The following is a 25,468-nucleotide window of genomic DNA, read 5'->3' on the forward strand; positions in this document are numbered from 1 at the left end:
GACCATAGTAACATGCCCAGTGCAGTAGGGTGGTTTAGTAACTGACCATAGTAGCAGGCCCAGTGTAGTAGGTTGGTTTAGTAACTGACCATAGTAGCAGGCCCAGTGCAGTAAGTTGGTTTAGTAACTGACCATAGTAGCAGTCCCAGTGCAGTAAGTTGGTTTAGTAACTGACCATAGTAGCAGGCCCAGTGTAGTAGGTTGGTTTAGTAACTGACCATAGTAGCAGTCCCAGTGCAGTAGGGTGGTTTAGTAACTGACCATAGTAGCAGGCCCAGTGTAGTAAGTTGGTTTAGTAACTGACCATAGTAGCAGGCCCAGTGCAGTAAGTTGGTTTAGTAACTGACCATAGTAGCAGGCCCAGTGTAGTAGGTTGGTTTAGTAACTGACCATAGTAGCAGGCCCAGTGCAGTAAGTTGGTTTAGTAACTGACCATAGTAGCAGTCCCAGTGCAGTAGGTTGGTTTAGTAACTGACCATAGTAGCAGGCCCAGTGCAGTAAGTTGGTTTAGTAACTGACCATAGTAGCAGTCCCAGTGCAGTAGGTTGGTTTAGTAACTGACCATATTAGTAGGCCCAGTGCAGGGGGGTGGTTTAGTAACTGACCATAGTAGCAGGCCCAGTGCAGGGGGGTGTACCCCTGGTGGTCTCGGAGGGGGGGCGTGGGCAGTTCAGAACAGGCCATACTCAGCAGCTCAGCGAGCCAGGATGCGTGGCCCTTCGCTGCAGCCAGATGGAGGGCTGTTCGGCCCCTGGAGTCCCCCAGCAACACAGAGGCCTCCTGCTCCAACAGACACTGAACACACTCCTCCTGACCACACAGCAACTGGGAGAGTGGGAGGGAGAGAAGAGTGAGAGAGAGACGGAAGGAAACAAAGAGAGAGACAGAGTTCACCTTTAAACTTTTAGACTGGACAAAGAGATCCCGTTCTTACAAGCTCCTCAGAATTCAGTACAATCACAGTCATGTGAAGTCACAGACATTTACAGCCATACAAACACACGCGCGCACACGCACGCACATACATACATGTACAGTGAATACACACACCCACCCCGAGGTGCAGGGCGGTCAGGCCATGGTTGTCTGCTGTATCTACAGCAGCCTCTCTCTCCAGCAGCAGAGACACAGCATCCACATGTCCCCCTGCCACCGCAAGCATCAGAGGAGTCCTGACAGGGACAGAGAGGGGACAGTCACAGCAGGACAAATGGATCGGTAGACACATCCCCATTCCCAACCCCTAGCCCCACCTACGAGTATTACAAGGCTAGGTAGAATGTTTGCCATGTTGCTTACATCCATCCAATGTCATCTGAAAAGACTGGATAGGTATAAGCAATAGGGCCACATTTCTACCTTGCCTATCAGAGGGAAAGGTGAGCGCAAGACATGACCATTTTATTTAAACCCATCCAGTCCCTACAGATTAGTAAACTCACTGTCCCTGAGAGTCTATAGTGTCCACCAGGTCTGCACTATCCTGGTCGTCCAGAAGGAGGCGTACACACGACGTATGACCATTCATCACTGAGGACAGGGAAGGAGAGAGATTAGAACAAGAGAAACAGACAGACAGAGACAGAGAAACAGACAGACAGACAGAGACAGAGAGACAGAGACAGAAAGATAGAGACAGAGAGAAACAGACAGAAAGACAGAGACAGACACAGAGAGAGAGAAACAGATAGACAGACAGAGACAGAGACAGAGAAACAGAAAGACAGAAAGATAGAGACAGAGAGAGAAACAGACAGAAAGACAGAGAGAGAAACAGACAGAAAGACAGAGACAGACAGAGAGACAGAGACAGAAAGATAGAGACAGAGAGAGAAACAGACAGAAAGACAGAGACAGACACAGAGACAGAAAGATAGAGACAGAGAGAGACATCGAAACAGACAGACAGACAGAGACAGAGAGACAGAAAGATAGAGACAGAGAGAGAAACAGACAGAAAGACAGAGAGAGAAACAGACAGAAAGACAGAGACAGACGAGAGAGAGAGAATTCACAAAAAGGGACAAACGCCAAATTGAGACTCTGTATGCAGAATTCTGAAAAAATATCCTCTGTGTACAACGTAAAACACCAAATAATGCATGCAGAGCAGAATTAGGCCGATAACCGCTAATTATCAAAATCCAGAAAAGAGACGTTAAAATCTACAACCACTTAAAAGGAAGCGATTCCCAAACCTTCCATAACAAAGCCATCGCCTACAGAGAGATGAACCTGGAGAAGAGTCCCCTAAGCAAGCTGGTGCTGGGGCTCTGATCACAAACACAAACACACCCCACAAAGCCCCAGAACAGCAACACAATAAGACCCAACCAAATCATGAGAAAACAAAAAGATAATTACTTGACAGATTGGAAAGAATTAACAAAAAAACAGAGCAAACTAGAATGCTATTTGGCCCTAAACAGAGAGTACACAGTGGCAGAATACCTGACCGCTGTGACTGACCCAAAATTAAGGAAAGCTTTGACTATGTACAGACTCAGTGAGCATAGCCTTGTTATTGAGAAAGGCCACAGTATGCAGACCTGACTCTAAAGAGAGTCAGGCTATGTGCACACTGCCCACACAATTAGGTGGAAACTGAGCTGCACTTCCTAACCTCCTGCCAAATGTATGACTATATTAGAGACACATATTTCCCTCAGATTACACAGATCCACAAAGAATTAGAAAACAAACACAATTTTGATAAACTCCCATATCTACTGGGTGAAATACCACAGTGTGCCATCACAGCAGCAAGATGTGTGACCTGTTGCCACAAGAAAAGGTCAACCAGTGAAGAACAAACACCATTGTAAATACAACCCATATGTATGCTTATCTTAATTATTAAGAACTTTTGTGAGTGTAATGTTTACTGTTCATTTTTATTGTTTATTTCACTTTGGTTTATTATCTACTTCACTTGCTTTGGCAATGTTAACACATGTTTCCCATGCCAATAAAGCCCCTTGAATTGAGAGAGAGAGAGAGAGACACAGACACAGACAGACAGACAGACAGACAGACAGACAGACAGACAGACAGACAGACAGACAGACAGACAGACAGACATACAGACAGACAGAGAGACAGAGAGAGACAGAAAAGAGAGAGACAGAGACAGAGAGAGACAGAAAGAGACAGAGACAGAAAAACAGAGACAGAGAGACAGAAAGATAGAAAGACAGAGACAGAGAGACAGAGACAGAGAGAGATGGAGACGGAGAGACAGAAAGACAGAAAGACAGACAGACAGACAGACAGAGATAGAAAGATAGAAAGACAGAGACAGAGAGAGACAGAAAGATAGAAAGACAGAGAGACAGAAAGACAGAGAGATAGAAAAACAGAGAGACAGACAGACAGACAGACAGACAGACAGACATACAGACAGACAGACAGACGAGAGAGACAGAAAGAGACAGAGACAGAAAAACAGAGACAGAGAGAGACAGAAAGATAGAAAGACAGAGACAGAAAGACAGAGAGAGATGGAAAGAGAGAAAACCAGAGACAGAGAGAGAGCGAGAGATGGAAAGAGAGAAAACCAGAGACAGAGAGAGAGAGAGAGAGATGGAAAGAGAGAAAACCAGAGACAGAGATAGAGATGGAAAGAGAGAAAACCAGAGACAGAGAGAGAGAGAAAGATGGAAAGAGAGAAAACCAGAGAGAGAGAGAGAGAGATGGAAAGAGAGAAAACCAGAGACAGAGAGACAGAGAGAGATGGAAAGACGGAGAGAAAACTCAGTATAGAACTACTGCACACAGACCAATCAAAAGAGTACTTCAAATTCTCACACCCACACACAAACACACAGTGGTCTCCATTACCTGCTAGGTGTACCGGGGTGCGTCCCCTGTTGGTGTCCGTGGTGCGTGGCGAGGCCCCCTGGCTGAGAAGGGTGTGGACGCAGTCAGTGTGGCCCCTGAGGGCCGCTAGGGCCAGGGGAGTACGACCTTCCTCGTCCCCCTGGTCTACCTCCCTCTCCCCTTGCAGCAACACCTCCAGAGCCTGTGCATGGCCGTGGTATGCCTGGGGGACAGGGAGACAGACACACACATTACACACATACCAGCTGTTGGTATGCAAAGATACTGCGGTCTATGCAATGTATACTCTGTGTGTGTATGTGTGATAATGGCTGCCTTCAGAAATTATTCACACCCCTTGACATTTTCTACATTTTGTTGTGTTACAGCCTGAATTTAAAATGGATTACATTGAGATTTTGTATCACTGGCCTACACACAACAGCCCATAACGCGAAAGTGGAATTATGTTTTTTAAAATGAAAAGATGAAATGTTATAGCAAGCCTAAATAAGTGCAGGAGTAACAATTTGCTTAATACGTTGTATGGACTCACTCTGTGTGCAATAATAGTGTTTAACATGATCTTTGAATGACTACCTCATCTCTGTACCCAACACATATAATAATCTGTAAGGTCCCTCAGTTGAACAGTACATCTTAAACACAGATTCAACCACAAAGACCAGTGACGTTTTCCAATGCCTCGCAAAGAAGGGGACCTATTGGTAGATGAAAAACAAAAAAAGCAAGACATTGAATATTCTTTTGAGCTTGGTGAAGTTATTAATACGAATTTGGATGGTGTATCAATACACCCAGTCACTACAAAGATACAGACAATCTTCCTAACTCAGTTGCTGGAGAGGAAGGAAACCACACAGGGATTTCCCCATGAGGCCAACGGTCACTTTAAAACAGTTACAGAGTTGAATGGATGTGATAGGAGAAAACCGAAGATGCTATGAATGAATACTATGAATACATTATGTTTGGGGCAAATCCAAGAAAACACGTCACTGAGTACCACTCTTCATATTTTGAAGCATGGTGGTGGCTGCATCATGTTATGGCTATGCTATTCCAGAAACACAGATAAGCACAGGCAAAATCCTGGAGGAAGACCTGGTTCAGTCTGCAAATTCACCTTTCAGCAGGACAATAACCTAAAACACAAGGCCAAATATACACTGGAGTTGCTTACAAAGACAACATTGAATGTTCCTAGTTAACGTTTTGACTTAAATTGTCTGGAAAATCTATGGCAAGACTTGAAAATGGCTGTCTAGCAATTACCAACAACCAATTTGACAAGAGCTTGAAAAATTGTAAAAATAATCATGTGGAAATATTATACAATCTAGGTGTGCAAAGCTTTTAGAGACTTTGTTTTTTTTCCTCCTCATTAATCTACACACAATACCCCATAACGACATCACAATACCCCACAACGACATCACAATACCCCATAACGACATCCCAATACCCCATAACGACATCACAATACCCCATAACGACATCACAATACCCCATAACGACATCCCAATACCCCATAACGACATCACAATACCCAATAACGACATCACAATACCCCATAACGACATCCCAATACCCCATAACGACATCACAATACCCCATAACGACATCACAATACCCCATAACGACATCACAATACCCCATAACGACATCACAATACCCCATAACGACATCCCAATACCCCATAACGACATCACAATACCCCATAACGACATCACAATACCACATAACGACATCACAATACCCCATAACGACATCCCAATACCCCATAACGACATCACAATACCCAATAACGACATCACAATACCCCATAACGACATCACAATACCCCATAACGACATCACAATACCCCATAACGACATCCCAATACCCCATAACGACATCACAATTCCCCATAACGACATCACAATACCCCATAACGACATCACAATACCTCATAACGACATCACAATACCCCATAACGACATCACAATACCCCATAACGACATCACAATACCCAATAACGACGTCACAATACCCCATAACGACATCACAATACCCCATAACGACATCACAATACCCCATAACGACCAAGCAGAAACATTTAGCAAATGTCTAAAAAATAAAGAACTGAAATATCACATTCAATAAGTATTCAGAACCTTTAATCAAGACTTTGTTGAAGCACCTTTGGCAGCGATTACATCCTCGAGTCTTCTTGGGTATGACACTACAAGCTTGGCACACCTGTATTTGGGGAGTTTCTCCCATTCTTCTCTGCAGATCCTCTCGAGCTGTCATGCCCTGACCTTAGTTATCTTTGTTTTCTTTATTATTTTGGTTAGGTCAGGGTGTGACTGCGGGTGGTGATGTGTGTGTATTTGTCTTGTCTAGGGTTTTTTGTATATCTATGGGGTTTTGGTATTGTCTAGGTATATGTAGGTCTATGGTGGCCTGAATTGGTTCCCAATCAGAGACAGCTGTTTATCGTTGTCTCTGATTGGGGATCCTATTTAGGTTGCCATTTTCCATTTTGGTTTTTGTGGGTTATTGTCTATGTGTAGTTGCATGTCTGCACTCGTGGTATATAGAGGCACGTTCGGTTTGTTCAGTGGTCCATCTTCCATTAAAAGAAGATGGACGCTTATCACGCTGCGCCCTGGTCTCTAGGAGACAGAACACGTCTCCTTCCTGAGCGGTATGATGGCTGCGTGGTCCCATGGTGTTTATACTTGCGTACTATTGTTTGTACAAATGAATGTGGTACCTTCAGGAGTTTGTAAATTGCTCCCAAGGATGAGGTCATTTGATTTTCCCATGATGTCAAGCAAAGGCACTGAGTTTGAAGGTAGGCCTTGAAATACATCCACAGGTACATCTCCAATTGACTCAAATGATGTCAATTTGCCTATAAGAACCTTATAAAGTCATGACATCATTTTATAGAATTTTACAAGCTGTTTAAAGGCACAGTCAACTTAGTGTATGTAAACTTCTGACCCACTGGAATTGTGATACAGTGAAATAATAGTCTAAACAATTGTTGGAAAAATTACATGCACAAAGTAGAGGTCTTAACTGACTTGCCAAAACTATAGTTTGTTAACAAGAAATTTGTGGAGTGGTTGAAAAACGAGTTTTAATGACTTCAACCTAAGTGTATGTAAACTTCTGACTTCAACTGTATTTTCAGGTCTCTTCAGAGATGTTTGATTGTTCAAGTCTGGGCTCTGGCTGGTTCCACTCAAGGACATTTAGAGACTTGTCCCGGAGCCAATCCTGAGTTGTCTTGGCTGTGTGCTTTGGGTCGTTGTCCAGTTGGAAGATGAACCTTCGCCCCAGTCTGAGCACTCTAGAGCAGGTTTTCATCAAGGATCTCTTTGTACTTTGCTCCGTTCATCTTTCCCTCGAGTCTTCAAGTCCCTGCCACTAAAAACATCCCCACAGCATGATGCTGCCACCACCATGCTTCACCATAGGGATGGTGCCAGGTTTATTCCAGATGTGACGTTTGGCATTCAGGCTAAAGAGTTCAATCTTGGTGTCATCAGACCAGAGAATTTTGTTTCTCATGGTCTGAGTCCTTTCGGTGCCTTTTGGAAATCTCCAAGCGGGCCGTCATGTGCCTTTTACTGAGGGAGTGGCTTCCATCTGGCAACTCAACCATAAAGGCCTGAATGGTGGAGTTCTGCAGAGATGGTTGTCCTTCTGGAAGGTTCTCCCATCTCTACAGAGGAACTCAGGAGCTCTGTCAGAGTGACTATCGAGTTCTTAGTCACCTCTCTGACCAAGGCCCTTCTCCCCCGACTGCTCAGTTTGGCCGGGCGGACAGCTCTAAGAAGAGTCTTGGTGGTTCCAAACTTCTTCCATTTAAGAATGATGGAGGCCACGGTGTTCTTGGGGACCTTCAATGCTGCAGAAACGTGTTGGAACCGTTTTTGCTTTGTCATTATGGGGCATTTTGTGTAGATTGATGAAGGAAAAAAATGTATGTTATCAATATTAGAATAAGGCTGTAACATAACAAAATGTGGAAAAAAGGAAGGGGTCTGAATACTTTCTGAATGCACTAGATGTAAATGAGATTTCAAATTCAATAAATTTGCTAAATTACAAAAATGTTTTTACAATTTGTCATTATGGGGTATTTTGTGTAGATGGGTGAGATTGTTTTTCAATTTAATCCATGTTGAATTCAGGCTGTAACACAACAAAATGTGGACTAGGTCAAGGGGTGTGAATACTTTCTGAAGGCTCTGTACATGATAACGCTAGTTATCTGTGTTTTCTGACCACGTGCCATGACCATAAAAACTATAGGTTTTTCCTGCTCAGGTCACAAGCTCACCCAATTATAATGCACTGCATGGCAGTGTGTGTGATTATGCATGGCTAGAGTGGATATGTAATAATGACTCACTGCGAGGTGCAGGGGGCTCCTGGCACCCAGAAAGTCTGGGGGCTCCTGGTGACTCTCGTCTCTGTCCAACAGCTAAAACCACAACCACAGATTACATCAAAACAAATAATTTCAATTCCATAAGTGGTATTTGTGAGCTGTGTATATTTATGGTATCTTGTGAAGTTCAAGTTCTACACAGATACATTGTTGAGTAGCATAGAAAATGTAGCATAAGCGTGTGTATGAGCGTGCATGCACTCACCAGCTCCAGGCAGTGTCTGTGGCCATAGGCTGCAGCATAGTGGACAGGACTGTAGCCCTGCTTATCCTTCAGAGAGGCAGTACCACCACTTTGCAAAAGGAATTCTAGACATCTATTACACAAACACACAATATAGTCAGACACAAACACTTCAATATGTTCTTAAAAGTTAAAAGCCTCAGACAGAGGATATGAGAGAGAGAGAGAGAAAGAGACGTTTTATAGACACATCAACATGATTCAAGCAGACCACCATAGTCCCTGTGCCCAAGAACACAAAGGCAACCTGCCTAAATGACTACAGACCCGTAGCGCTCACGTCCGTAGCCATGAAGTGCTTTGAAAGGCTGGTAATGGCTCACATTAACACCATTATCCCAGAAACTCTAGACCCACTCCAATTTGCATACCGCCCAAACAGATCCACAGATGATGCGATCTCTATTGCACTCCACTCTGCCCTTTCCCACCTGGACAAAAGGAACACTTACAGTGGGGAGAACAAGTATTTGATATACTGCCGATTTTGCAGGTTTTCCTACTTACAAAGCATGTAGAGGTCTGTAATTTTAATCATAGGTACCATTCAACTGTGAGAGACGGAATATAAAACAAAATCCAGAAAATCACATGATTTTTAAGTAATTAATTTGCATTTTATTGCATGACATAAGTATTTGATCACCTACCAACCAGTAAGAATTCCGGCTCTCACAGACCTGTTAGTTTTTCTTTAAGAATCCCTCCTGTTCTCCACTCGTTACCTGTATAAAAGACACCTGTCCACACACTCAAACAGACTCTAACCTCTCCACAATGGCCAAGACCAGCTGTGTAAGGACATCAGGGATAAAATTGTAGACCTGCACAAGGCTGGGATGGGCTACAGGACAATAGGCAAGCAGCTTAGTGAGAAGGCAACAACTGTTGGCACAATTATTAGACAATGGAAGAAGTTCAAGATGATGGTCAATCACCCTCGGTCTGGGGCTCCATGCAAGATCTCACCTTGTGGGGCATCAATGATCCTGAGGAAGGTGAGGGATCAGCCCAGAACTACATGGCAGGACCTGGTCAATGACCTGAAGAAAGCTGGGACCACAGTCTCAAAGAAAACCATTAGTAACACACTACGCCGTCATGGATTAAAATCTTGCAGCGCACGCAAGGTCCCCTGCTCAAGCCAGCGCATGTCCAGGCCCGTCTGAAGTTTGCCAATGACCATCTGGATGATCCAGAGGAGGAATGGGAGAAGGTCATGTGGTCTGATGAGACAAAAATAGAGCTTTTTGGTCTAAACTCCACTCGCCGTGTTTGGAGTAAGAAGAAGGATGAGTACAACCCCAAGAACACCATCCCAACCGTGAAGCATGGAGGTGGAAACATCATTCTTTGAGGATGCTTTTCTGCAAAGGGGAGAGGACGACTGCACCGTATTGAGGGGAGGATGGATGGGGCCATGTATCGCAAGATCTTGGCCAACAACCTCCTTCCCTCAGTGAGAGCATTGAAGATGGGTCGTGGCCTAGTCAGTCTCCAGACCTGAACCCAATAGAATATCTTTGGAGGGAGCTGAAAGTCCATATTGCCCAGCGACAGCCCCAAAACCTGAAGGATCTGGAGAAGGTCTGTATGGAGGTTTCCTAAGTTCTGCTTTTCTGATGTATCAAATACTTATGTCATGCAATAAAATGCAAATGAATTACTTAAAAATCATACAATGTCATTTTCTGGATTTTTGTTTTAGATTCCGTCTCTCACAGTTGAAGTGTACCTATGATAAAAAATTACAGACCTCTACATGCTTTGTAAGTAGGAAAACCTGCAGAATCGGCAGTGTATCAAATACTTGTTCTCCCCACTGTATGTGAGAATGCTGTTCATTGACTACAGCTCAGCATTCAACACCATAGTACCCTCAAAGCTCATCACTAAGCTAAGGACCCTGGGACTAAACACCTCCCTCTGCAACTGGATCCTGGACTTCCTGAAGGGCCGCCCCCAGGTGGTGAGGGTAGGTAGCAACACATCTGCCAGCTGATCCTCAACACTGGAGCTCCCCAGGGATCTGTGCTCAGTCCCCTCCTGTACTCCCTGTTCACCCATGACTGCATGGCCAGGCACGACTCCAACACCATCATTAAGTTTGCAGACGACACAACAGTGGTAGGCCTGATCACCGACAACGACGAGACAGCCTATAGGGAGGAGGTCAGAGACCTGGCCGGGTGGTGCCAGAATAACAACCTATCTCTCAACGTAACCTAGACTAAGGAGATGATTGTGGACTACAGGTAAAGGAGGACCGAACGCGCCCCCATTCTCATCGACGGGAATGCAGTGGAGCAGGTTGAGAGCTTCAAGTTCCTTGGTGTCCACATCAACAACAAACTAGAATGGTCCAAACACAACAAGACAGTCGTGAAAAGGGCACAACAAAGCCTATTCCCCCTCAGGAAACTAAAAAGATTTGGCATGGGTCCTGAGATCCTCAAAAGATTCTACAGCTGCAACATCGAGAGCATCCTGACGGGTTGCATCACTGCCTGGTACGGCAACTGCTCGGCCTCTGACCGCAAGGCACTACAGAGGGTAGTGCGTACGGCCATCCAGGACCTCTACACCAGGCGGTGTCAGAGGAAGGCCCTAAAAATTGTCAAAGACCCCCCCCAGCCACCCCAGTCATAGACTGTTCTCTCTACTACCGCATGGCAAGCTGTACCGGAGTGCCAAGTCTAGGACAAAAAGGCTTCTCAACAGTTTTTACCCCCAAGCCACAAGACTCCTACCCGGACTATTTGCATGGCCCCACCCCCACCCCTCTTTTACGCTGCTGCTACTCTCTGTTTATCATATATGCATAGTCACTTTAACCATACCTACATGTACATACTACATCAATATGCCTGACTAACCGGTGTCTGTATGTAGCATCGCTAATTTTATAGCCTCGCTACTGTATATAGCCTGTCTTTTTACTGTTGTTTTATTTCTTTACCTACCTATTGTTCACCTAATACCTTTTTTTGCACTATTGGTTAGAGCCTGTAAGTAAGCATTTCACTAAGGTTTAGAACTTCACCTGTTGTATTCGGCGCACGTGACATATTTTTTTGTTTGATTTGACATACGCAATGGTTATTCCAACAAGATGAGCGAGAGAGACAATGACAGAATATATTGTCTGTCTGAACTGGTCTGTGTGCACAGAGTAGAGAAAGAGAGAGAGAGAAAGAGAGGGACTTTCTCAAACAGTCAGAACCATAGGCACGGCTTGCACTGATCCATAATCTGTGCTGACTGACTACCTGCATGCCCAGATAGAGGCAGTAATACTCATAGAAATAAAATAGTTTACTCACAGTGCAGCCTCTTTCTCCTTCTCTGCCTGCACCCCTTCACTCTCTGGCTCCAGAGCCTGACGTCGCCTTCACAACACAAGACACACAACAGAGAACGATTAAGACATCCTCAATGGGGGCCCCAGGGAAACCCTCCCCAAACCCTTTCCATCTGATTATTCAGGGTCATCTAGCGTCTCCAGCAGTGCTTCTCTGAATTTCCTGGAATGGAAACAATCAGGGGTGTGAACCCTGAACAGTCTGCTGCCGAACATCCAGACACCTATTCAACCGGCACCTCAGAATTATCTCAGGTATCCATGGAAACAGGGAGTTCCTTGGTTGTCTAGCTTCCGGAGATGGTCACCACCATAGAATTAGGAATTAGAATAACATTCCATTGAAACAGTGCAGTCAATCCACAGCCAGACACTGGCTGAAATCACTTGATGATAGGAATTAAGTTGTAAATGCAACAAGTACTGAATTTGCATCATATAATAGCACTCACAGCATTCCAAGAAAACACAACATTTTGACAGTTATGGTCAGTGTACATATATTTTAGAGGCTATTTATACAGAAAATGTGTATAAAACCCATATAAACTGTATTTATAATTATGTGACAATATTTTAGATCAGGTCATCTATAAGTCTTTGCTAGGTAAAGCTCCGCCTTATCTCAGCGCACTGGTCACCATAGCAACATCCACCCGTAGCACGTGCTCCAGCAGGTATATTTCACTGGTCATCCCCAAAGCCAACTCCTCCTTTGGGCACCTTTCCTTCTAGTTCTCTGCTGCCAATGACTGGAATTAATTACAAAAATCACTGAAGTTGGAGACTTCTATCTCTCTCACTAATTTTAAGCGCCAGCTGTCAGAGCAGCTTACCGATCGCTGCAGCTGTACACAGCCCATCTGTAAATAGCCCATCCAACTACCTACCTCATCCCCATATTTGTTTTTGTTTTTCTGCTCTTTTGCACACCAGTATTTCTACTTGCACATCCTCATCTGCACACATATCACTCCAGTGTTTATTGATAAACGGTAATTACTTCACCACTATTGGCCTATTTATTGCCTTACCTCCTTACTTCATTTGCACACATTGTATACAGATTGTACTATTGTGTTATTGACTGTACATTTGTTTATCTCATGTGTAACTCTGTGTTTTTGTTTTTGTCGCACTGCTATGCTTTATCTTGGCCAGGTCGTAGATGTAAATGAGAACTTGTTCTCAACTGGCCTACCTGGTTAAATAAAGGTGAAATAAAATAATAATAATAATATATTCCATTAGACTGGTTTGGATTTCTCCCTGACCAATATGGCTGCCATTTTCAACTCATTCTGGAATTTTGAAGGTTGAAGGGACATAGCACCTCTAACAATTTAACAGGATCTCTATGGTCACCACCAAAAACCACACAGCTAGTTTGACCTGGCCTCAGGGGCCCAACTGTCCATTAGTCTTTTACTTACATATTATAGATAGCAGCATATAGGAACCAGCTCAATATTGTAGTCTTTAACCTCTGACCGATAACTGAATTTACATGCAGTTTATAATATCAAATTGTAACATGAGTCACAGGTCCTAATGGTATCATCAATGTATGGTCACTATGGGGCGAATCCTAACATCCATTTAAGTAACATTTTCACTTAGTCTCCCATTTACATCAATGCATGACTATATCGGAATTGAAATCTTAAGTGGAAGTTAGGATTCCTCCCCAAGTCTGATTAGTGAAGCTCACCTTCTGTCCAGGTCGGAGGCAGCAGCGTAGTGCAGAGCAGAGCGCCCCCACTGGTCAGTGGCATTAATGCAGGTCCCACACGACACAAGGGTCTCCAGGCACTGGTAGTGACGACTGGCTGCCGCATAGTGGAGAGAGGTCCTGGAGAGGGAGCGACACACAGAGAGACACACACACACAGAGAAGGACAGTGTTATACGCTAGCACATTGAGTTGAGTCACACAAACTTACTGGAGCCCCAAAAAATGAAGAAGAGTAGATTAAAGGGTAGCTAGGCAACAACACCTCTACTATGCTGATCCTCAACACAGAGGTTAGGCAACAACACCTCTACTATGCTGATTCTCAACACAGAGGTTAGGCAACAACACCTCTACTATGCTGATTCTCAACACAGAGGGTAGACAACAACACCTCTACTATGCTGATTCTCAACACAGAGGGTAGACAACAACACCTCTACTATGCTGATTCTCAACACAGAGGTTAGGCAACAACACCTCTACTATGCTGATTCTCAACACAGAGGGTAGCTAGACAACAACACCTCTACTATGCTGATCCTAAACACAGAGGGTAGCTAGGCAACAACACCTCTACTATGCTGATTCTCAACACAGAGGGTAGACAACAACACCTCTACTATGCTGATTCTCAACACAGAGGTTAGGCAACAACACCTCTACTATGCTGATTCTCAACACAGAGGGTAGCTAGGCAACAACACCTCTACTATGCTGATCCTCAACACAGAGGGTAGACAACAACACCTCTACTATGCTGATTCTCAACACAGAGGGTAGCTAGGCAACAACACCTCTACTATGCTGATCCTCAACACAGAGGGTTGCTAGGCAACAACACCTCTACTATGCTGATTCTCAACACAGAGGGTAGCTAGGCAACAACACCTCCACTATGCTGATTCTCAACACAGAGGTTAGGCAACAACACCTCCACTATGCTGATCCTCAACACAGAGGGTAGCTAGGCAACAACACCTCCACTATGTTGATTCTCAACACAGAGGTTAGGCAACAACACCTCCACTATGCTGATTCTCAACACAGAGGGTAGCTAGGCAACAACACCTCTACTATGCTGATTCTCAACACAGAGGGTAGACAACAACACCTCCACTATGCTGATCCTCAACACAGAGGTTAGGCCACAACACCTCTACTATACTGATTCTCAACACAGAGGTTAGGCAACAACACCTCTACTATGCTGATCCTCAACACAGAGGGTAGCTAGGCAACAACACCTCCACTATGCTGATTCTCAACACAGAGGTTAGGCAACAACACCTCCACTATGCTGATATTCAACACAGAGGTTAGGCCACAACACCTCTACTATGCTGATTCTCAACACAGAGGTTAGGCAACAACACCTCTACTATGCTGATTCTCAACACAGAGGTTAGGCAACAACACCTCCACTATGCTGATATTCAACACAGAGGTTAGGCCACAACACCTCTACTATGCTGATTCTCAACACAGAGGTTAGGCAACAACACCTCTACTATGCTGATTCTCAACACAGAGGTTAGGCAACAACACCTCCACTATGCTGATCCTCAACACAGAGGTTAGGCAACAACACCTCCACTATGCTGATTCTCAACACAGAGGTTAGGCAACAACATCTCCACTATGCTGATCCTCAACACAGAGGTTAGGCAACAACACCTCCACTATGCTGATTCTCAACACAGAGGTTAGGCAACAACACCTCCACTATGCTGATTCTCAACACAGAGGGTTGTTAGGCAACAACACCTCCACTATGCTGATCCTCAACACAGAGGGTTGCTAGGCAACAACACCTCCACTATGCTGATTCTCAACACAGAGGTTAGACAACAACACCTCCACTATGCTGATCCTCAACACAGAGGTTAGGCAACAACACCTCCACTATGCTGATTCTCAACACAGAGGGTTGCTAGGCAACAACACCTCCACTATGCTGATCCTCAACACAGAGGGTTGCTAGGCAACAACACCTCCACTATGCTGATTCTCAACACAGAGGTTAGGCAACAACACCTCCACTGTGCTGATCCTAAACACAGAGGGTAGCTAGGCAACAACACCTCCACTATGCTGATTCTCAACACAGAGGTTAGGCAACAACACCTCCACTATGCTGATTCTCAACACAGAGGGTTGTTAGGCAACAACACCTCCACTATGCTGATCCTCAACACAGAGGGTTGCTAGGCAACAACACCTCCACTATGCTGATTCTCAACACAGAGGTTAGGCAACAACACCTCTACTATGCTGATTCTCAACACAGAGGGTAGACAACAACACCTCCACTATGCTGATTCTCAACACAGAGGTTAGGCAACAACACCTCCACTATGCTGATCCTCAACACAGAGGTTAGGCAACAACACCTCCACTATGCTGATCCTCAACACAGAGGGTTGCTAGGCAACAACACCTCCACTATGCTGATCTTCAACACAGAGGGTAGCTAGGCAACAACACCTCCACTATGCTGATCCTCAACACAGAGGGTTGCTAGGCAACAACACTTCCACTATGCTGATCTTCAACACAGAGGGTAACTAGGCAACAACACTTCCACTATGCTGATCTTCAACACAGAGGGTAGCTAGGCAACAACACCTCCACTATGCTGATCCTCAACACAGAGGGTAGCTAGGCAACAACACCTCTACTACGCTGATTCTCAACACAGAGGGTAGCTAGGCAACAACACCTCCACTACGCTGATTCTCAACACAGAGGGTAGCTAGGCAACAACACCTCCACTATGCTGATCCTAAACACAGAGGGTAGACAACAACACCTCCACTATGCTGATCCTCAACACAGAGGGTAGCTAGGCAACAACACCTCCACTATGCTGATCCTCAACACAGAGGGTAGCTAGGCAACAACACCTGCACTATGCTGATCCTCAACACAGAGGGTAGCTAGGCAACAACACCTCCACTATGCTGATCCTCAACACAGAGGGTAGACAACAACACCTCCACTGCGCTGATCCTCAACACAGAGGGTAGACAACAACACCTCCACTGTGCTGATCCTCAACACAGAGGCCCACAGGGGTGTGTGCTCAGCCCTCTCCTGTACTCTTTGTTCACCCACGGCTGCATGGCCATGCACGTCTCTAACTCAATCAACAAGTTTGCTGCCGACACAACAGTGGTAGGTCTGATTACCAACAATGATGAGACAGTATACAGGGAGGAGGTGAGGGCCCTGGTGGAGTGGTGCCAGGAAAAGAACCTCTCCCTCAACGTAAACAAACAGAGGAGCTGATGGTGGATTACAGGAGACAGCAGAGAGAGTACGGCCCCATCCACATCGAGAGGGCCACAGTGGAGAGGGTCAAAAGCTTCAAATTCACTGATGACCTGAAAACATTCCACCACACCGACACCATGGTGAAGGCACAACAACACCTCCACTATGCTGATCCTCAACACAGAGGGTAGACAACAACACCTCCACTATGCTGATCCTCAACACAGAGGGTAGACAACACACACCTCCACTATGCTGATCCTCAACACAGAGGGCAGACAACAACACCTCCACTATGCTGATCCTAAACACAGAGGGTAGCTAGGCAACAACACCTCCCCTATGCTGATCCTCAACACAGAGGGTAGACAACACACACCTCCACTATGCTGATCCTCAACACAGAGGGTAGACAACACACACCTCCACTATGCTGATCCTCAACACAGAGGGCAGACAACAACACCTCCACTATGCTGATCCTAAACACAGAGGGTAGCTAGGCAACAACACCTCCACTATGCTGATCCTCAACACAGAGGGTAGACAACAACACCTCCACTATGCTGATCCTCAACACAGAGGGTAGACAACAACACCTCCACTATGCTGATCCTAAACACAGAGGGTAGACAACAACACCTCCACTATGCTGATCCTAAACACAGAGGGTAGCTAGGCAACAACACCTCCACTATGCTGATCCTCAACACAGAGGGTAGACAACAACACCTCCACTATGCTGATCCTCAACACAGAGGGCACACTGACACCGTGGTGAAGAAGGCACAACTGCCGAAATTTGGCATTCCCCCTAAGACCCTCAGGAACTTCTACAGATGAACCATTGAGAGCATTCTGTCGGGCTGTATCACTGCATGGTACGACAACTGCATCGCCCTCAACCGCATGGCTCTCCAGAGGGAGGCGTGGTCAGCCCAACGCATCACTGGGGCCATGCTGCCTGCCCTCCAGGGCATTTACAGGACTGTGTCAAAGGAAGGTCAAGAAGATCATTAAGAACCTCAGCCACCTGAGCCACGGTCTGTTCCCTCTGCTACCATCTAACAGACAGAGACAGTACGGGTGCATCAAAGCTGGGACCGAGAGACTGAGAAACAGCTTCTATCCCCAGAACATCAGACTGTTAAACAGCTTCTATCCCCAGGCCATCAGACTGAGAAACAGCTTCTATTCCCAGACCATCAGACTGAGAAACAGCTTCTATCCCCAGACCATCAGACTGAGAAACAGCTTCTATCCACAGAACATCAGACTGTTAAACAGCTTCTATCCCCAGAACATCAGACTGTCACATCAAATCACAATAAAATCATTGTATCGAATCACAAAACATATCGCATCGGCACCTAAGTACAGTGACAATATCCTATCGTGAGGTCCCTGGCAATTCCCAGCCCTAATATAGAGCCATTGAACACTGGTCACCTCATATTCTGTTTATATACTGTTGTTCTCTCACTGTGTATGTACACTGAGTATACAAAACATTAAAGACGCACTATGCAGAAATGGTTCTGCCATTTCCTGGTTCCTATATTCTAATAGTTCGCCTCATGTCAGTTTATATGACAAAACAAGCAGGTGTATTTGTGTGAATCATTGTACCGTCTAAACCGCTGTGAAATCTACTTCCCATCACCAACAGTAATGTATTATCAGCTGTTTGAGGCTGGTGAACAAAACTGAAAAAACTCAAATGGGAAACATACAAAGAGAGCACATAGAACTCATCTACCGCTTCTTTCAATGAGAATGACCGATCTATTACGCCCTTTTCTATATGAATTTGGTTGGGTCGTCCAAAAAGTTCCATCCACAGTGATTTGATATTGCAGCTTTAAGAACGCCTGCTCTTTAACATGACAGACTGACCAGGTGAATCCAGGTGAAAGCTGTGATCCTTTATCGAAATCAACTTCAATCAGTGTAGATGAAGGAGAGGAAACAGGTTAAAGAAGGATTTTTAAGCCTTGAGACAATCGAGACATGAATTGTGTATGTGTGCCATTCAGAGGGTGAATGGGCAAGACAAAATATTTAAGTGCCTTTGAACAGGGTATGGTAGTAGGTGCCAGGCACACCGGTTTGTGTCAAGAACTGCAACGCTGCTGGGTTTTTCACACTCAACAGTTTCCCGTGTGTATCAAGAATGTTCCACCACCCAAAGGACATCCAGTCAACTTGACACAACTGTGGGAATCATTGGAGTCAACATGGGCCAGCATCCCTGTGGAACAATTTTGACACCATGTAGATGCCACGACTTGAGGCTGTTCTGAGGGAAAAAGGGGGGGTTGCAACTCAATATTAGTATGATGAAATACTGATATACTGTCTATACACAGCACATATTAATATTCTGCATTCTCACACATGCTCACTAATATATCTAACTTTGATTGTTTGGATTTCTTCTATAATTTGTGTATTTGCGAGACATTCTAATGTTTTGTTGGAGCTAGTAACATAAGCATTTCACTGCACCTGCCATAGCACCTGCTCATCTGTGTACGCGACCAATAAACTTTGATTTGATCAAATGTTGAGTCAGAGTTGAGGGGAAATTACTCTGGCCACACAAACACACCTACACAGGAACTGGAGAGAGGAAGTCCTTGTCTCCATTTAGTTCCCAGTTAGAACCAGCTTTCAACATCATCTATACACATCAATTCACTGTCCCACTAAGGCCCTGTTCATCTTCCCTTACTTCAGACCTGCCCACCCTTCTACCTGTGCTCCAAGAGAACTCACCTACCACACTTGTCCCTCCGGTTGTGGTCCCCACCGCTGCTCAGAAGCAACTTCACACACTCCACATTACTGCAGAACGGGACAGGGGGAGAGGGAGCAGTTGTAGAATCATGACAAATTGTGTTTTGAAGAGTGCAGTGCCAGAAAGAGAACTACATAGACACCAACAGACGACAAACACCTGATGAAGCCCTTCTGACAGAAATGTTGAAATAAACTACACAGGAGCATACAAAACAGTGTGTGGGTATTTCTCTTAATTTCATCAGACACACACAAACAGGGAGAGAGAGAGAGAGAGAGAGAGAGAGAGAGAGAGAGAGAGAGAGAGAGAGAGAGGGCGAGAGTGAGAGTGCGTGAGAGAGAGAGAGAGAAAGAGATAGAGAGAGAGAAAGAGAGAGAAAGAGAGACAGAGAGAGAGAGAGAGACAGAGAGAGAGAGAGATAGATATATATAATATGACATTTGTAATGTCTTTACTGTTTTGAAACCTCTGTATGTGTAATGTTTACTGTTCATTTTTGTTGTTTTTCACTTTATATATTCACTTTGTATGTTGTCTACCTCACTTGCTTTGGCAATGTTAACACATGTTTCCCATGCCAATAAAGCCCTTGAATTGAATTGAATTGAATTGAATTGAGAGAGAGAGAGAGACAGAGAGAGAGAGAGAGAGAGAGAGAGAGAGAGAGAGAGAGACTCACCCCCCGGCGGCGGCAGCGTGTAGACAAGTCCTCCCCAGTGCATCAGGGGTGTCGATCTGGAAGCCTGCAGACAGGGCCGAGGACGAGGGGACGTTACTGAGGGAACACATTACGCTGTACATCCTTCCTACAGGGGCCGATGTACGCAGCAAGGGAGGGAGGCAACAAACAGCCACATAGCAGGGAGGAGAGAGAGACACAGGGGACGGGGAAGTGGAGAATGAGTCCAGGGAGGAGAGAGAGACACAGGGGACGGGGAAGTGAGAATGAGTCCAGGGAGGAGAGAGAGACACAGGGGACGGGGAAGTGGAGAATGAGTCCAGGGAGGAGAGAGAGACACAGGGGACGGGGAAGTGGAGAATGAGTCCAGGGAGGAGAGAGAGACACAGGGGACGGGGAAGTGGAGAATGAGTCCAGGGAAGAGAGAGAGACACAGGGAAGTGGAGAATGAGTCCAGGGAGGAGAGAGAGACACAGGGGACGGGGAAGTGAGAATGAGTCCAGGGAGGAGAGAGAGACACAGGGGACGGGGAAGTGGAGAATGAGTCCAGGGAGGAGAGAGAGACACAGGGGACGGGGAAGTGGAGAATGAGTCCATGGAGGAGAGAGAGACACAGGGGACGGGGAAGTGGAGAATGAGTCCATGGAGGAGAGAGAGACACAGGGGACGGGGAAGTGGAGAATGAGTCCAGGGAGGAGAGAGAGACACAGGGGACGGGGAAGTGGAGAATGAGTCCATGGAGGAGAGAGAGACACAGGGGACGGGGAAGTGGAGAATGAGTCCATGGAGGAGAGAGAGACACAGGGGACGGGGAAGTGGAGAATGAGTCCAGGGAGGAGAGAGAGACACAGTGGACGGGGAAGTGGAGAATGAGTCCAGTGATTACAAGGTGAGGTAAGGTGAGAGACAGGCAGGCTAGAACACATGCTGAGATAGTTGAATACTCTACTTCTATAAGTATTTATACTCTGAAAGCACACAAGACAGAGGAAGAGGAAAACACTGTAGGGCATGCTGTGAGTTAAAGAGTGTTCTATTTGTATCCCCATCACGCTGTCACACTTTGGTCCTATGCCTAGAACCGCAGTACGCTGGGTCAAACCATTCCGGTCATTAAAGGGGGAGGATGAGGAGGAGTTAACAACCATGGATACTGAAGACTATGAATATTGCCCTCAAACCACCACTCTAATACTGTGGTTCAAGCCGGCTGTCTCCTCAGCACAAATAAATCACTCAGCATCAAAGACCTTCCTTTGTTGCTTTCCTACAGTAGAGGCCTCAAATCCCTCACAGAGCTCAGTGCCCCCCGGCCCTATGGGTCTGACCACACAGTCAAGTGAAACTGTGCAGCTCCTATCAAACAGAGCATGAGACTTCCAGACTGGAGCCAAAATGGTCGCTCCATAGAAGTTTGCCAGTATGTATTGAACAATCAGCTCTCTGATTTCAACAGGAGCAGTCACTAAGATATATTCTAGTCTGCAGGGAGACAGCTAGCAATGAGTAACCAGGCTCGTGCTTTATCTGTGTATGCACTGCAGGCCACTTGCCTGTCTGTGTATGTAGGCCCATTGCCTTGTATTGCTGTTGGAGGAACAATGTGACTCCAATCTGACCAAGGCTGAATAGTTCCCCTTGTAGAGGAATGTAGGATTGGGAAGCAGCAATAAGACATTCCTGTTCCTGTTCTGACTTATAAAGTACCATTTATTTAAACAGAGTACACACAGCCAATGGCTTAGTGCTGGTAGGTTACCTGAGGAGAGCAGCCAATGGCTTGGTGCTGGTAGGTTGCCTGAGGAGAGCAGCCAATGGCTTGGTGCTGGTAGGTTACCTGAGGAGAACAGCCAATGGCTTGGTGCTGGTAGGTTACCTGAGGAGAGCAGCCAATGGCTTAGTGCTGGTAGGTTACCTGAGGAGAGCAGCCAATGGCTTAGTGCTGGTAGGTTACCAGGAGAGCAGCCAATGGCTTAGTGCTGGTAGGTTACCTGAGGAGAACAGCCAATGGCTTAGTGCTGGTAGGTTACCTGAGGAGAGCAGCCAATGGCTTAGTGCTGGTAGGTTACCAGGAGAGCAGCCAATGGCTTAGTGCTGGTAGGTTACCAGGAGAGCAGCCAATGGCTTAGTGCTGGTAGGTTACCAGGAGAGCAGCCAATGGCTTAGTGCTGGTAGGTTACCTGAGGAGAGCAGCCAATGGCTCAGTGCTGGTAGGTTACCTGAGGAGAGCAGCTTCTGGCAGCAGTCTGAGTGGGCATTCATAGCAGCCAGGTGCAGAGGAAACATACCATGGACCCCTCGTCTAGAGAGAGAGAGAGAGAGAGAGAGAGAGAGAGAGTGAGAGAGAGAGAGAGAGAGAGAGAGAGAGAGAGAGAGAGAGAGAGACAGACAGACAGACAGACAGACAGACAGACAGACAGACAGAGGTCTTTACTATAAAGTCATACTGTACCTCTATACTACAATAAAACAAGTGAAAGGAACGGGATCCAAACATCCCCCCCCCCCCCCACACATACACACACACAGATACCTTGTGCAGTCAGCTCCGCTAGTGATGAGTGTGTTAATGAGGAGCTCGTGACCATAGCGAGCAGCAATGTGGAGAGGAGTGTTCCCTTCCTTGTCCACACTGTCAATCTCCCCACCTACAGTACAGTAAGACTAGTGAACTCAGACTCACACACATACTGTACACACACACACACACACACACACACATACATATACACACACACACACACACACACATACAGACACACACACACACACACACACACACACACACACACACACACACACACACACACACACACACACACACACACACATACAGACACACACACACACACACACACATACACACACACATACAGACACACACACACACACACACATACAGACACACACACACACACACACACACACACACACACACACACATACAGACACACACACACACACACACACACACACACACACACACACACACACACACACACATACAGACACACAGGTATTACCATTCTGGATGAGTGTCTGGGAGCGAGTGAAGCGGCCGTGGACCGCTGTCATGTGGAGGGGGCTCTTCCCATCCCGACTCTGAGAGAGACAGAACAAAGTTGGGAGTGACATCATAGACCAGGGGGCTGAATTCTAGAATGAACAGTCTGATACAGAAACACTGATCCAGAGAAACTCAGTGAGACCATTCATTCTCTCACCACTCTTAGGCCCTACCCTCACCTGGACGTTGACGTCAGCCCCGTTGTTGACCAGGAACTCCAGACAGAGGGCTCCGTGGGTGGAGGCTGCAGCGAAGTGCAGGGGGGTGAAACCCTTGTTGTTGGGCTGGCTGACGTTAGCTCCGTAGTCTATCAGCTCACTGACCACAGCATCCTGACCGTTGAAACAGGCCAAGTGCAGAGCTGTGTTACCAAACACATTGGTCTCATCTATCTGCAGTCACAGAGGAGAACGAGTCATCATCACACTACACACTACTTAAATGTGTGTGTCCCTCTCCATGTGTGTGTCTCTCTCTGTGTGTCTCTCTCCATGTGTGTCTCTCTCCGTGTGTGTGTCTCTCCGTGTGTGTGTCTCTCTCTGTGTGTCTCTCTCTGTGTGTCTCTCTCCATGTGTGTCTCTCCGTGTGTGTGTCTCTCTCCGTGTGTGTGTCTCTCTCCGTGTGTGTCTCTCTCCAGTGTGTGTCTCTCTGTGTGTCTCTCTCCATGTGTGTGTCTCTCTCCGTGTGTGTGTCTCTCTCCATGTGTGTGTCTCTCTCCGTGTGTGTGTCTCTCTCCGTGTGTGTGTCTCTCTCCGTGTGTGTGTCTCTTTCCGTGTGTGTCTCTCTCCATGTGTGTGTCTCTCTGTGTGTCTCTCTCCATGTGTGTGTCTCTCTCCGTGTGTGTCTCTCTACATGTGTGTGTCTCTCTCTGTGTGTCTCTCTCTGTGTGTCTCTCTCCATGTGTGTCTCTCCGTGTGTGTGTCTCTCTCTGTGTGTCTCTCTCCATGTGTGTGTCTCTCTCCGTGTGTGTGTCTCTCCATGTGTATGTCTCTCTCCGTGTGTGTGTCTCTCCGTGTGTGTGTCTCTCTCCGTGTGTGTCTCTCTCCGTGTGTGTGTCTCTCTCCATGTGTGTGTCTCCATGTGTGTGTCTCTCTCCATGTGTGTGTCTCTCTCCGTGTGTGTCTCTCTCCGTGTGTGTCTCTCTCCGTGTGTGTGTCTCTCTCCGTGTGTGTGTCTCTCTCCATGTGTATGTCTCTCTCCGTGTGTGTGTCTCTCTCCGTGTGTGTCTCTCTCCAGTGTGTGTCTCTCTGTGTGTCTCTCTCCATGTGTGTGTCTCTCTCCGTGTGTGTGTCTCTCTCCATGTGTGTGTCTCTCTCCGTGTGTGTGTCTCTCTCCGTGTGTGTGTCTCTCTCCGTGTGTGTGTCTCTCTCCGTGTGTGTCTCTCTCCATGTGTGTGTCTCTCTGTGTGTCTCTCTCCATGTGTGTGTCTCTCTCCGTGTGTGTCTCTCTACATGTGTGTGTCTCTCTCTGTGTGTCTCTCTCTGTGTGTCTCTCTCCATGTGTGTCTCTCCGTGTGTGTGTCTCTCTCTGTGTGTCTCTCTCCATGTGTGTGTCTCTCTCCGTGTGTGTGTCTCTCCATGTGTATGTCTCTCTCCGTGTGTGTGTCTCTCCGTGTGTGTGTCTCTCTCCGTGTGTGTCTCTCTCCGTGTGTGTGTCTCTCTCCATGTGTGTGTCTCCATGTGTGTGTCTCTCTCCATGTGTGTGTCTCTCTCCGTGTGTGTCTCTCTCCGTGTGTGTCTCTCTCCGTGTGTGTGTCTCTCTCCGTGTGTGTGTCTCTCTCCATGTGTATGTCTCTCTCCGTGTGTGTGTCTCTCTCCGTGTGTCTCTCCATGTGTGTGTCTCTCTCCATGTGTGTGTCTCTCTCCGTGTGTGTCTCTCTCCGTGTGTGTCTCTCTCAATGTGTGTGTCTCTCTCTGATTGTGTGTCTCTCTCCGTGTGTGTCTCTCTCCATGTGTGTGTCTCTCTCCGTGTGTGTCTCTCTCCATGTGTGTGTCTCTCTCCGTGTGTGTGTCT

At 46.3% G+C, this 25,468-nt stretch overlaps 1 protein-coding gene across 5 annotated transcripts in view; it reads right to left on the minus strand.

Moving 5' to 3' along the window:
* The window catches only part of LOC110502141 (serine/threonine-protein phosphatase 6 regulatory ankyrin repeat subunit B), a 64,138-nt gene that overhangs the window by 8,485 nt on the left and 30,185 nt on the right, over positions 1–25,468 (minus strand). For 4 of the 5 annotated variants that reach the window (XR_005038831.1, XM_036959258.1, XM_036959262.1 and 1 more), the window contains 14 exons: positions 23,635–23,847; positions 23,412–23,490; positions 22,922–23,036; positions 22,608–22,690; positions 20,389–20,515; positions 19,685–19,753; positions 13,610–13,750; positions 11,861–11,926; positions 8,499–8,610; positions 8,255–8,326; positions 3,841–4,042; positions 1,443–1,530; positions 1,055–1,172; positions 606–825 (listed from right to left, as the gene is read on the minus strand). Coding sequence is in view for 4 of the 5 variants with exons in the window: in XM_036959258.1 (XP_036815153.1) it covers positions 606–825; positions 1,055–1,172; positions 1,443–1,530; positions 3,841–4,042; positions 8,255–8,326; positions 8,499–8,610; positions 11,861–11,926; positions 13,610–13,750; positions 19,685–19,753; positions 20,389–20,515; positions 22,608–22,690; positions 22,922–23,036; positions 23,412–23,490; positions 23,635–23,847 (1,705 nt within the window). In the remaining variant the exon portion in view is untranslated. The remainder of the gene's footprint in view (positions 1–605; positions 826–1,054; positions 1,173–1,442; positions 1,531–3,840; positions 4,043–8,254; positions 8,327–8,498; positions 8,611–11,860; positions 11,927–13,609; positions 13,751–19,684; positions 19,754–20,388; positions 20,516–22,607; positions 22,691–22,921; positions 23,037–23,411; positions 23,491–23,634; positions 23,848–25,468) is intronic. The other variant, XM_036959259.1, reaches the window with a different exon arrangement.

The sequence above is a fragment of the Oncorhynchus mykiss genome, chromosome 22 (assembly GCF_013265735.2).
Source record: "Oncorhynchus mykiss isolate Arlee chromosome 22, USDA_OmykA_1.1, whole genome shotgun sequence".
Classification (NCBI taxonomy): Eukaryota; Metazoa; Chordata; class Actinopteri; order Salmoniformes; family Salmonidae; genus Oncorhynchus; species Oncorhynchus mykiss.